The sequence below is a fragment of the Chrysochloris asiatica genome, unplaced genomic scaffold (genome assembly GCF_000296735.1).
Source record: "Chrysochloris asiatica unplaced genomic scaffold, ChrAsi1.0 scaffold00010, whole genome shotgun sequence".
NCBI classification, from domain to species: domain Eukaryota; kingdom Metazoa; phylum Chordata; class Mammalia; order Afrosoricida; family Chrysochloridae; genus Chrysochloris; species Chrysochloris asiatica.
This window is the reverse complement of record NW_006408528.1, coordinates 29,772,690-29,785,642: the sequence shown is the minus strand read 5'-3', so window position 1 is coordinate 29,785,642 and position 12,953 is coordinate 29,772,690. Positions and strand designations below refer to the sequence as shown.

General features: G+C 34.9%; 1 protein-coding gene across 1 annotated transcript in view; it reads right to left on the bottom strand.

Annotated features, from left to right (window-relative positions):
* The window catches only part of SEMA3C (sema domain, immunoglobulin domain (Ig), short basic domain, secreted, (semaphorin) 3C), a 210,478-nt gene that overhangs the window by 72,308 nt on the left and 125,217 nt on the right, over nt 1–12,953 (bottom strand). The window contains exons 4-5 of the mRNA XM_006834345.1: nt 12,034–12,153; nt 5,693–5,783 (exon numbers count right to left, since the gene is read on the bottom strand). Of these exons, the coding sequence (XP_006834408.1) occupies nt 5,693–5,783; nt 12,034–12,153 (211 nt within the window). The remainder of the gene's footprint in view (nt 1–5,692; nt 5,784–12,033; nt 12,154–12,953) is intronic.

Sequence of the window (12,953 nt, the reverse complement as noted above, 5' to 3'; positions counted from 1 at the left end):
GGAGGGGATTGTAATCATTTAGATGAACTAGAATGTATGACAGGTGAAAGCAAAGAGGATGATCTAGTCTGTTAACCTTTATCCAATTCACAATCAAAAGTTAAAAACAACTGAAAACAACCAAATCTAAACAACATCATACTATATACCAAGGAAAACTTTTCTGTCCACACTGGTTGTTGTTGCTAAGTGCCGTTGAGTCGATTCCGACCCACAGCGACTCTGTTTTGGGTTTCCAAGGAGTAGCTGGTAAGCTTGAACCACCAACTTTGCAGTTCAAACAGATTTGCAGTCTGGCGCCACACCAGGACTCCCTGTCCACTCCTAGTAATACTAAATATGAAGCTTATGTAGTGTGTATAAGAAACACAAATTTGAAGATGTAATATGTTGTTATAGACTCTAAGTAGTCTGAGTAACAAATAGATATTTCCTTGAATTATTCTGACATAATTTACTTGGAAATTTATTTAGTTTTCTTACTGTATCAGAAAATTCCATGTGCAATAATAAAAAGAAAATCCTTTCCTTAAAAAAGAAATGGTGCATGTCTAAAAAATAACAACAAAAAAGTCCTTTAAATTTAATATAAAAACATCATATATCAAAAAATGTGTTTTCTAATCTTAGAATCACAAACAAACTGAAAATTAGCACTAAATAATGTAACGGCTCCAAGTATCAATGTTCTAATCTACAAACTATGAGGGCAAGTCAAAAAGTATTGTTATCAACTCACAGCCACCTTTATAAAACAAAACTACCAAAATGTGAAGCTACTGTACCTTAAACACAGAGCTATACACTTCCTTAAGCATTGTTTCTATCTCTGTAACCCATCCCAATAGAATTATGTGATTTTCAATTTATACCACATCAAAACAGCCATTTTAGCATACTCGAGGGACTCATATGTGTTTTTCAATGTTCTTTGAGTTAGGGGAACAAAAAACTAAAATTCTGAAAGGGCAACATCAGGGCTGTAAGGTGGATGGGGTTAGATTTCTCAACAAAACTCTCACAGACAGCACTTGCTCTCCTTGATAACAATGCAGGTGCATTGTTGTGCTAGAAAACATCCCTTGGCATAAATTTCCTGGTCATTTTCTCACCAGTGCAGTTTTCTATATTCTTAAAACTTCTTCATAATATAGTCCCATGCTCATCCTGTAACTTTGGAGAAAATCTATCAAGATTACCTCTGTAAAATTCTAAACAACAGTTGCCATAACCTTCTAAGCTGACCTCTCTACCTTGAACTTAACTGTCCCAGCAGACCCCTTTGAAATCACTGTTTAGAATGGTCTTTTTTAAAGGCATCCCATGACAGTTAAGGTTTTGTGTCAACTTGGCTAGGACAGGATTCTCAGAAGTTTAGCAGTTAACATCACTTCCATAATGTGATCTAATACGATGCAATCACTCTTATATTATGGGTGCTCTGATATGATCACCATCGATCTGATGTGCTAGCCTATGTTTTAGATCCTCACTTTTATAATGCTAATGAGCCCAGATGCAACCTACAGCATTAGTTTGTATCTTGAGTCAGTATCTCTTGAGATACAAAGAGAGAGAGCAATGAGTAGGGTTCAGAGGAATCAATGACTACCAAGACAGAAGAGCTGGAACGGAGTTTGTCATTTGTACCTGGGATCTCTGCACTGTGAAGCTCCTAGATCCAGGTGAAGTGTGATGCCAACACAGGGGAGATTTCCAACAAATACTAGAACTACAAATGCTAGAAGGAGACATAGACTTTTCCTCAGAGCCAACAAAGGAAAAGCCTTCCCCTAGAACTGGCATTCTGTATTTGGACCTCTAGTCTCCTAAACTGTGGGGGAATAAATGTCTGGTTGTGGTATTCCTGTTATAGCAGCATTAGATAATTAAGACAAATCCTAACAAGACTAAAACAGAACTTTTCTGCAGCCACCCACTGATCACAAAGACATGTTTAAACACATTTTGTTTGAAATAAACCTGTGCATCAATGAATGGAAACCCGAGTAGCAATACTTTTTGACTTACCCTCATCTGATGATTGAATTATCATTTCAGAAGTTCTCATCACATATAAAAGACTCTTTCATTTTACAAAATGATTTGAAGGTAATAAGTGATATGGAAGACACATTAAATTTGTCAAAACAATATTATGCTTTTAAGGATTTAACTTTTAAAAGAATACATTCAGAAGTTTTGTGCTAGAAGGATCCTATTCAGATAAATGAAGTGCTCCAATTTTTTCAATTGTAATTAAACTATAATAAATACAAGATAGAGACAAGAAAGAAAACTTTTAAAAACCAAGTTAAAAATGCCATTATTAATGATCGAATCAAATATTTGAATCTCTATAGACAACATTAAACTTTCAGCTTCTCTGTTAAGATTCACATTAATTTTATCTTCATAGGAACAGTAAGCATTCAGTTGGTCAGAGGCAATAGGACCATTGAGTATAAAACAGTAGCTACATAGATATGAATTTTAAAAAGAATCCTATTTCTCAGGTTTGTCCTACTGAACCACTATGCAGCTCTGTTCTTTGATTAATGTTCTAGGATTCTCCCCTGGCTACTTTCAGACTGTAGTCATCTTGGCAGGATGGGGACATTTTGAAACACTCTCGACTTACTGTTTAGTAATAAGCAATACCATTTGGCCCAGGGTAGAATGAGCATGCAATGTTTCTAGTATGTGCTCACCAGGTCATGAACTGGACTCCTACCAGTTAACAAGCAGGTATGACCACCAGTGTGTGACCCAGCTGTCTTTTCAAGTAGGGATCCAAAGTCCATGGAAAATGATCATAATGATGTAACAAAATTGTGCATGAAAGCTTTTTTTTGAGCAATTTAACTTCCTTAAAATTCTATAAACACTTGAAAAGCAAAAACACACAGGCTGTTAAATGCCTATAACATTTTAATTTTTCTGTAGTTCATTCATATTTTTGTTATACTCTATTACTCACAAAATAGTAAGTTATGAGTTTCTGCTGTCTAGTAGATTGATTGCACAATTATAAGAAATCTCGTATCTGTTTCCAGGAAGGAAAAGGAGAAAGCTACTCAGGGATTGGCGTGTGACAGAGAAGGCCAATTCGAATCTCACTTCATACCACATCATTACTTATGTCTTGAACATTATAGAAGCCTGCATGCCTAATTGATTTCATTTCCTGTCATAAATCCTCAATAAATTTAATGGCAAGTTACGAACATTCTGCTTCTTTTGTATAAATAAATATTTAATAAATTTTTAGAAAGAATCATGCTTGAGAGAGGGGATTTTTTTCCTTTTTCAAAATTTCTTTGAAAGGCTTTGTAAATATATAAACTAATGCCATTTTAACTTTAATTAAAAATATTTTGTTTTCCAATTTTACTTCCACAAACCAGAAAAACCTCTTAAGGTTTTTGATAGATTCTTTGAGACATCACCAGACTTTTTTTAAAAATTTGCTATAACAGTGACTAAGGAGCTCTGGTAGCGTAATGGTTACGAATCGGGCTGCGAACCGCAAGGTCAGCAGTACGAAACTACCAGCTGCTCCGCGGGAGAAAGATGAGGCGTTCTGCTCCCGTAAAGATTAACAGCCTCGGAAACCCTATGGAGGGTCGCTATGAGTCAGAACCGACTCCATGGCACACAACAACAACATAACAGTGACTAACAGTAGCATAATACCATTAATCTTGCACAATGAGTTAGATACCATAGCTATATTATGACATTTAGAATGCTTCTAGTTCTCAGTACTCCTTGAAAATTAAATTGATAACATCTTATTTAATACATTACAAACAGACAGAAATGATAAAGTCCTACTGGTATAAGTAAGATGACTAACAACGTAAGTCTACTGTGCTGAAATAAAACAGATATGGACATAATTTTAGAGGAAAAATTAATAGGGCAGATTATACAATAAAATCAAGTTTATAAAAGTTTCTACTATTTTTACTTTCAGTGTTGTGTTTTTTAAAATATTTTATTGTGAATTATTTGATAGTTTACATGGGAGAACATTAGCTTTACATTCATCCTATTGTATATGGTTTCATTGTCATGGTTACAATCCCTTCCATGCATCATCAACCAACCAAAGGGTATGCCTTGCAAGCCTGCTCCCTGGCGGTGAGCACAGAGTCCCTCTCTCCCTCTCTGGGTCTAGAGTCCCCAGCCACTCCATCTCTCTACGTCTTAGTCTCTGCCTCCATCTCTGGGATCACTGTTTCTCTGGGTAGGGTCTCACATTCCTCTCTTCTCCCGTGATGGTCCCAAAGACCTCCACTCCTGGACTGCAAAGTCAGCCACTTCCCTCCTTTTGTTACAAAATGTCTACCTTTACATTTCCAACCCTCACAGTCAGTCCTGATAACAATTATTCACTATTGTGCCACATGGATTACTTTCAGTTTTTAAGGTAAGCAAATTATTTAATCATTTACTTTGATAGTACGGATTATAATGTTAATCATAACAGTCAAAGATAATAGGAACATGAATGCAGGAAGTGAAGTCTCAAGTCTTCAAACTATCAGGAATACTAATAACTCTCAATTTGGAAACAAATTCAGTTCCCTAAGAACCAAGCTATTAAATGATATATCACAATTTAACAAGAAAATATATGTTGCCTTTCTCTAGTCAATTTTTTGAGCACTATGCAATTAGATAAAACTCCAATATTACTGTGTTAAAATGTCTTTAAAGTTTATTTTTATAACACTTTTTATATGAAATTAGCTATCATGAGACATATCATACAATTTCTGTTGTTGTGTTCCTTCGAGTCAGTTACAAGTCATAGTGGCACTATAAAGGGTTTTTGAGGCTATAAGTCTTTACTGGAGCAGAAAGCTTCATCTTTCTCCAGAGGAGGAGGTTGGTGGATTTGAACTGCTGACCTTGTTGTTAACAGTCCGACTCGTAACCCTCAATGCCACAGGACTCCTTTACAATTTCTAGAGGTAAACAAAAATTCCTTCCTAATAATGAAAAGGCCTTCCAAGACACTGCTTCTGTTAGATAATATTTAGGAAATCAGCTGAAAAGACTCTGAAGTCCAGCGCATTAACCCCCAGCACCACACCAGGATTAGTGTCTTCTAAACAATCTACAGGGTAAAACCGCTGGACTTCAAAGTCAATTTGAACCTCAAGGTCAACGGTTCAAGCTCACCAGTTGCTCCTTGGAAACCCGATACAGGGTCACTATGGGTTGAAACTGACTCTACAGCACTCAACAACAACAACCACCACAAAGAATCAAAAAAGTATGCACTTGGCTAATAAGTGTACTCTGTTCTATCATTTGTTAGAAATACCATTTGTTAATAATTTTAAAGAATTACTAAAACATGAGGAAATATTTATATAGTTTCTGGTAGGAAAAAATATGAAAAAAATGTTATTCATTTTTTCAAACAGATTTTTTTGTCACTGGTTGACTTACTATAGGAATGACAGCTTTCTCATTATTAAGATGGAAAATTACATGTTTTCATTTAATCACAAATGTTCTTTGAAAGGAGAAAATGAAAACATACGTCCTTTATTTTGTCACAGTCTTCACATGTTACTTTATGCAATGTTCCAAAATGGCATACTGTCCCATAAATTTCTTTTTTCTTTGTTATTTTATATTTTGCCCACAGCGACCCCTTTGATTTTTTACTTACTGATCATAACAGACACTGTGTTCACATTGGGGTTGAAAGAGCAACGTCCTTTTCCAGATTCACACTTGGAGTCAATCATAAAAACTTGGTCCTTTATTGTAGATAAAATTGAAGATGTAGTAGTAATAAATAACTTAGCACTTAGTTAAACAATTATTAATTAATAGAACAAATCACATCAAAAACAACATGGCTTCTGTTTGATTGTTTATGACTTCCAAATTACTGTGTTAAGAAGTACTTGGCCCATAAGCAGAATCCATCTGTGCATTATAAGCTGAACTCAGCTGGTCTAATCCTCATCCCAGTACATTTCCCATAGGATTGATCCAACACAGAATTCTCAAATAAATACCAGGAAAAACTACTTCAAAGTCAAAGATCACTATAAGCCTAAACTTGGTGTAATGAACATTGACCAAAAAAAGAAAACTGTCCACAGAGGAAAAATGTGTATAAGGATGATAACATTTCCAAGACAATTAAAATGTACTTTAAAAAAACAAGATTTTATGTTACGACTTAACTTTGCTGGATAAAGCATTATACAAAAAGCAATGAATAATTCATACAAAATTTATAGTACTTATTCTTTCATTTATTTACTCAACAAAAATTTATTGAGATTTAGTCTGTGAATAGATCCTTGGGGATAAAGTAAACAAAACAGACAAAGATCTTTTATAATGTGGAGTATGTTGTTCTTTCCTGGGTGGTGTAAGTGGTTGTGATTGGACGCTAAACTAGAGATTGGCAGTTCAAACCCAACCCATGTCTCCATGCATGTGAACCAAATTAAAGCAAGGAAAACCCTATGGAGCAGGTCTTCTCTGTAGCACAGTGGAGTCTTCATGTGTTTAAATTGCTACCACAGCAATGGGCTTGGTTTGCTATTTGGATTATGCCAGCTCATGCTCAGTGCTAAGTAGAAAATTAAAGCAGGGAAGGGTACTGGACAAGTCAGGGTATTATAACCGACAGCTTAATTTGATCTATGGTGGTCAAGGTACTTCACTGACAAGAGATATTTATTAGGATAAATATTTATCTCCTTTTAATAGAAAGCTAAGGAGCTCCGGTAGCTTTGTGGATTATGAGTTGGGTTGCTAACCACAAAGTTAGCAGTTAGAACCCATCAGTCACTCCATGGGAAAAAGATGAGGCTTTCTGATCCTGAAAAATTTACAGCCTCAGAAAGCATACACAGGGTTGCGATGAGTCAGAACTGCCTAGATCGCACCCAACCACAACCACCACATCCACCAACATAAAGTTGGAGTATTGGTTTGGTACTCTAGGATAAGCACTGGGCTGCTAACTGTAAGGTAGGCAGTTCAATCCAGAAGCCACTCCTTGGAAACCCTATACAGGGTTGCTACAAGTTGGAAACAATTCAACTGTAGTTAACAGCAACAATATAAAGCTAATATAAGATACTTCTAAAATTTAAAGAGAAAAAGAATAAATTTTGTAGGTTGGATCAGATGATTTAAAAAATAAATAAATAAAATAAACCTTTGAGGCCAACTCATAGTGACCCTGTAGGGCAGAGTAGCACTGCCCCAGAAGGTTTCAAAAGCTGTAATCTTTACTGATACAGACTGCCACATCTTTCTTCCGTGGAACAGCTAGTGGTTTCAAACCACAGACCTTTCCTTTAGCAGCTGAGTGTTTAGCCATTGCACCAACTGGTTTTCTTGAACAAATGGCTCAAAACAAACCAACAAATTAACTGCCATCGAGTCAATTCAGACTCGGTGATCCTGTAGAAGCTTTCTGAAGCTGTAAATCTTTATGGGAGTAGAAACCTCATCTTTCTCCCTCAGAGCAGCTGGTGTGTTTGAACTGTCAACCTTGCAGTGCTTATCCTGTAGTATCTTAATTATCAAGACAATATTTCTGGCAATTTTTATAAGAAATGTGGACCCATGAATATTTTTGGCATGGAAAGGAAGGATCAAAAATTTTATATAAGACTTTGTCTGGTGCTTTAGCAGTTTGGAAACGTCTACAAGTTGGTCTTGATTTTGTTTCTATGTTTACCTTTATTAAATGAATAAACAGTTGTAGATTGAATCAATAAAAATACATTAATAAGTTAAGAAAGGGTAGTAAGTGGTGGAAAAGTAGGACAGAAGACATATAGTAAAATGTTTTATGGTCATAGATGCTAAACAAGATCAAGAAAAATAGAGAATATTTCTAACAGTTTAATGTTACAAATTGGTCTACATGACAGGACATTGAGCAAGTCAATTTAGAATCTTGGCCACTAACCAAACACTTTTAGTTAGTGGGTAGGAGTGAAAGTTTAGAAATATTTAATAAGGACATGGAGAATAAAGTACAAAAGCAAAGGATACATCTGAGACATTTTGTAGTGAAGTCAAAAGAGCAAAAGGAGAGGAGTAAATTCAAAGAGCAAACACAAATAATGATTCTAACGAGAGAACATGATTATATCTCTAACAGGAAAAAATAAGTGAATGCAGAGGAAACAATGAAGATGTAAAACAGAATAGTAGAAATTATTAGTAGATTCATCAAGAAACTTTATCTGAAAAAGAGGGACAGCTTCAAAGAGATTAAGAAATATACCAGGCTGCCTATTTGCTTCCAAAAATACAGAGGGTAATTTAGATGTCAATGGTATCTTTGTAATTTGTGAAATCCTTGGTGTCGATTTTAATGTTATCTTCTTAATGAGTGGCAGGCTTAGGAACTTAAAGGAAATTTAATAATTGGAACAAATGTTATGTGGATAGCTGATAAAATCAACCAACAGTGAGATGTGCCCAAGAATTTGCAGAAAACGTAACCAAGTGCTATTTATTTATTCCTCATCTTTTCTTATTAGTTTTAAGTCATTACTTTTCTGCTTTTCCTTTACTTTTCTCAAGGGACAGAAGGCAGGTAGTAGAGATTGTGGCTAGAAGTGGGAAGAGTCACGATTAAGAATTGTTATAGCAATGGATTTGGGATTATTTGGATGGTTACTATCAAAATGCTGTATGAATATTTTTAATTAGTCTTTAAAAAATAGCACAAAGGTCATAGTAACACTTCGAAAGTAAAATAGGATCATAAACGACACTATCAGGTCACATGAATTCCAATAAAGATAGGCAGATGAAAGGTGTTGATAGTCTGTCAGAAATGAAATTGAGTAATAAATGAGTGTGCTCACTTAACCTAGTTAACTTTCCAATTGGTTTTAAATAGATAAAAAATGCTATATAATGTTAACAGTAAGTACTACTCCAGATCATTACAAAAGATACTTTTAACAATTAAAAAAAAAAAATTCTTTCAAAATACAATTTTCTGCCTTATGATATCATCATTTTATGCTAGGGTTCTTTGGGTTTTGTTTTGTTTTTCTTCTTTTTTAACAATAACTAAAGTAAAACAAGTATGTATTTAAACACTAAACCAAAAAGCAAACTCAATGCACTGAGTCTATTCAGACTCATAGGAATCCTATAGGATATAGTAAAACTGCCTAACAAGGTTTTCAAGATTGTAAATCTTTACAGAAACAGACTTCCACATTTTCCTCCCACAGATGGCTGGTGGGTTCGAACTACCAATTTCTAGGTTGGCAGTTGAGTGCTTAATCACTTTACCACCACAGCTTCTAATCAAACCTTTGTTGTTGTTTCGTGCTGGTAAAACTGTGCAGGTCTATTATTTAAACGATTATATATCCCTGAGGGTTTTTAAATTTTTTTTATATATATATACATCAAAATAAATAAAGAAATAAAAGAGGTGGGTTTCTTGAAATAAGAAAAAATATATGATGGTTTCGGGGGGAGGAGTTAATGATAAATGCTCTAGAGGGTAGACACGCATTGACATGGATCACGACGGGGCAGACAAGATATAACCAGAGTGAGGTTGGCAGGGGAAAGGTGGGGTTGGTGGGAGACACAGGGAGGAAGGCAGTGGTTAAAGTGAATAAAGGTAAGTGCTATGAACCGTTGGTGCATGGAGGGATTTGCAACCATAGAATGAAGCAAAGTATATGATTTGTTGAATGCAAAACTGATGATATGCTCTCTAAACCTTCACTCAATTCACAATAAAAGTTTAAAAAAAAAAAAAAACTAACAAACTGTACAAGTTTTTGTTTACATGTGATTTTATATACTACAGATATGCAGAGGTTTCAAAAAGTTCATAGAAAAATGGAATTAAAAAAATAATAGAATTTTCCCATGAACTTTTGGAAGCTCCTTTTTATATTAAAGTAATGTTATGGTGAAATCTTTTGACAATATACGAAATATATAAAGTTAAAAAATTGTAACCCTTTTCATTTCAAAATGGGCTTCTACTTTGTTCACATATTATTTAAATAGGGTATATCAATTAATGGAAATGGTTCCCATTGGAAACCTATCTTTTGAACTGAGACTAAAGTCATTCGTATTTATCAAAGTGATTAAGAAACATATTTCATACTGGTGCTCCAAAGGAGTTCATTTTATGGACAGGCTTTCCAATGAAACCTTGATGTGCACAGTGGGCTAATTGTACATGGGAAAATGATTTTATTTGAAATCTGCATTCCCAACACTGCTCTGCTATTGTTGGCCTGCACAGTTACTGCACAGCCTTCAGTGGAGTCTCTGACAGACTGCAGGTGTCTGAGGCAGCACTTTATTTAATGAATTGATCACAGGCATGTGGTTCGAATGACGAGCTTAATGCATTCAACTGTATTCTTCCCAAGAAGCATAGCTTTACTTTTCCTTTAAGAGTTTTACTATTTCATATCATCTTGAACCACATTTCAAAATGACTCAATTTGGAGCCAAATTATTATCTCAGTTATTTTAAATGACTTTCAATTCACCAAAACTATATATTTCTAAATTGTATGCTTGAATAAAGAATTTTAATAATAAAATAATATAGAAAGAATCACTGTTCAATTGTATGAGTTCTAAAGTAGATTTATTCTTGTTAAAAAAAAAAAAGAAGTAAGCTTTATAGGGTATATCAGTAGCTATATTTAATCCTTTCCACAATTCTGTTCTTTAAAATTGAATTAGGACATCCCTTTAAAACTGGACTTTCTATAATTTAGTTGCATAATGAAACTAAATTAAGATAATTTGAAAGAATTCAGTTGAAAAGTAATTATGTTAAGTAAAACAACATGCTTGTCTCAAGGAACGTGGGAAAAGTCTTTTGATCTCATTCACAGTTTCCTTATCAACAGGTGTGGAAAGGAATAAACAATTTCTTAGTATAACAGGTAGAGCCCAACCTCCCTTATATTTGACTGCTTATGAGCGATCTATTTGGCTGAGAACACAAAACTCGTGATGACAGAGTACAACTGTCCCAGAGAGCTTCCAAGGCTGATATCTGTACGGAAGCAGACTACCATATCTTTCTCCTGTTGCGTGCCTGGGGGTTTCAAAAAGCCCACCTTTCAGTTAGCACTTAGCACTGTACCACCAAGTTCCTTTGTAGATTTGACTAATCTTTAGCAAATGCTTTGGCCCACAGTACCTAATATCATGTTAGCGAATATAAATAAAATAAGACTAGGATGGCCTAATGTAGTAAGATGGTGGTCTAAAGTGAAAGTGGTAGTGGTGGTTATGTGCCGCGGAGTCAGTCCCGACCCATAGCGACCCTATACAGGGTTTCCGAGGCTGTAAATCTTTACGGGAGCAGAAAGCCTCATCTTTCTCCTGTGGAACAGCTGGTAGTTTCAAACTGTTGACCTTAAGGTTCACAGCTTGATTCGTAACCACTACACTAGCAGAGCTCCTTAAAGTGAAAGTTGTTGTTGAGTGCCGTTGAGCCGATTCCGACCCATAGCGACCCTGTATAGGGTTTCCAAGGAACAGCTGGTGAGCTTGAACCATAGGATTCATGAATTCTATCAGTTATTTTCAGCAGAGCCACTTGGCCTCCTCCATTATATTTTCTTACATTTATCTGACTCAGACAGGCTTACCAATTTTGAGAAACAAGAAATTAATTAAAATAGATTTGAGAGAGTAAGTCTATATAAAATATTTTTGTACGTTGAAGTAAATATTATTAATGCTTCCCATGTGAAATAATTATAAACTTTCAAATGTTTTTTCCCTTACTTCTAATAGTTTTTCCATTCATAAATCTCTCACACATTTTTTTTTTCAATTGAAGACAAGTAACTATATTTTCAGTAACTCGAATCAGTAACCAAATGTGACACAATCGTGCTTAAAGATCTTGGGTTTATGGCTATTGACAGTATTTTTACATTTTTTACTCTAAAAATACAGACTTTACATATTTATTTGATATTAACATCAAAAGTAATAACCACTTACTTCTGATCTCCTCCCTCTGTTCAAATAAGTGCAGACAGGGCTGAAAGCACCGCTCCCACAAACATACAAGTGAGTGCGGTTGAAAGCCTGAATCACACGGACGAAGTTCCCACAGCCATGCTAAAAGAACAGGGAAATAATCAGTTAATAACTTAATGAAGGCAATTTTGAGAATACTCATGTAATTTATGGAAATACCAAAGCAAAGGTTGAGATTTGGTGGTTCTGAAGAAAAAGAATGGCATCAGAAATAGTTGTAAGAATCTTACAGTAACGCAACAAATATTTGGAGTCCTGGTGTGGCACTGAAACATAAGCACTTGACCGTGAGGTCAGTTTAAACCACACAAGGTTGGATGTTCAAACTCACTATAGCCACTCCTCAGAAAACCTATACAGGGTTGCTATGAGTCAGAACCAACTCAATTGCACTTAAAAACAACAACAACAAGATGCCAGGCAATAATCTAGCCCCTTGAGTATCGCTAGTGAATAAAACAGACAACAATGTCTAACCCTGTGGAACTTCATTTTCTCATACATACCCTGGTTTTGCTATTCAGCAATACTTGGCTATATGTTTTCCTTTCCTTTATAACATTTTTGTCTTGTAAGACTATATGTTTTGGAGAATAATAAGAGAACAACATGGTTTATCCCACCGGTTTATTTCCAAAGGAAAGTAGTTCATTTTAAGTAATGAGTAAAATGACCTGTCACTTTTGTTTTTCAATATTTTATATACTGTGTAAGTTTTAAGTTCTGAAATTCTGTAAACTTAATCTTTATCTGAGAAAGTTTTAAAAAGGAAAAATATAACAAATAATTTAATAATGCCTATAGTGTTTTCTGCAAAACACTATGCATATGTATAATAATTAATATAAGATGTGTAATGCAATTTATATTATGCATATATA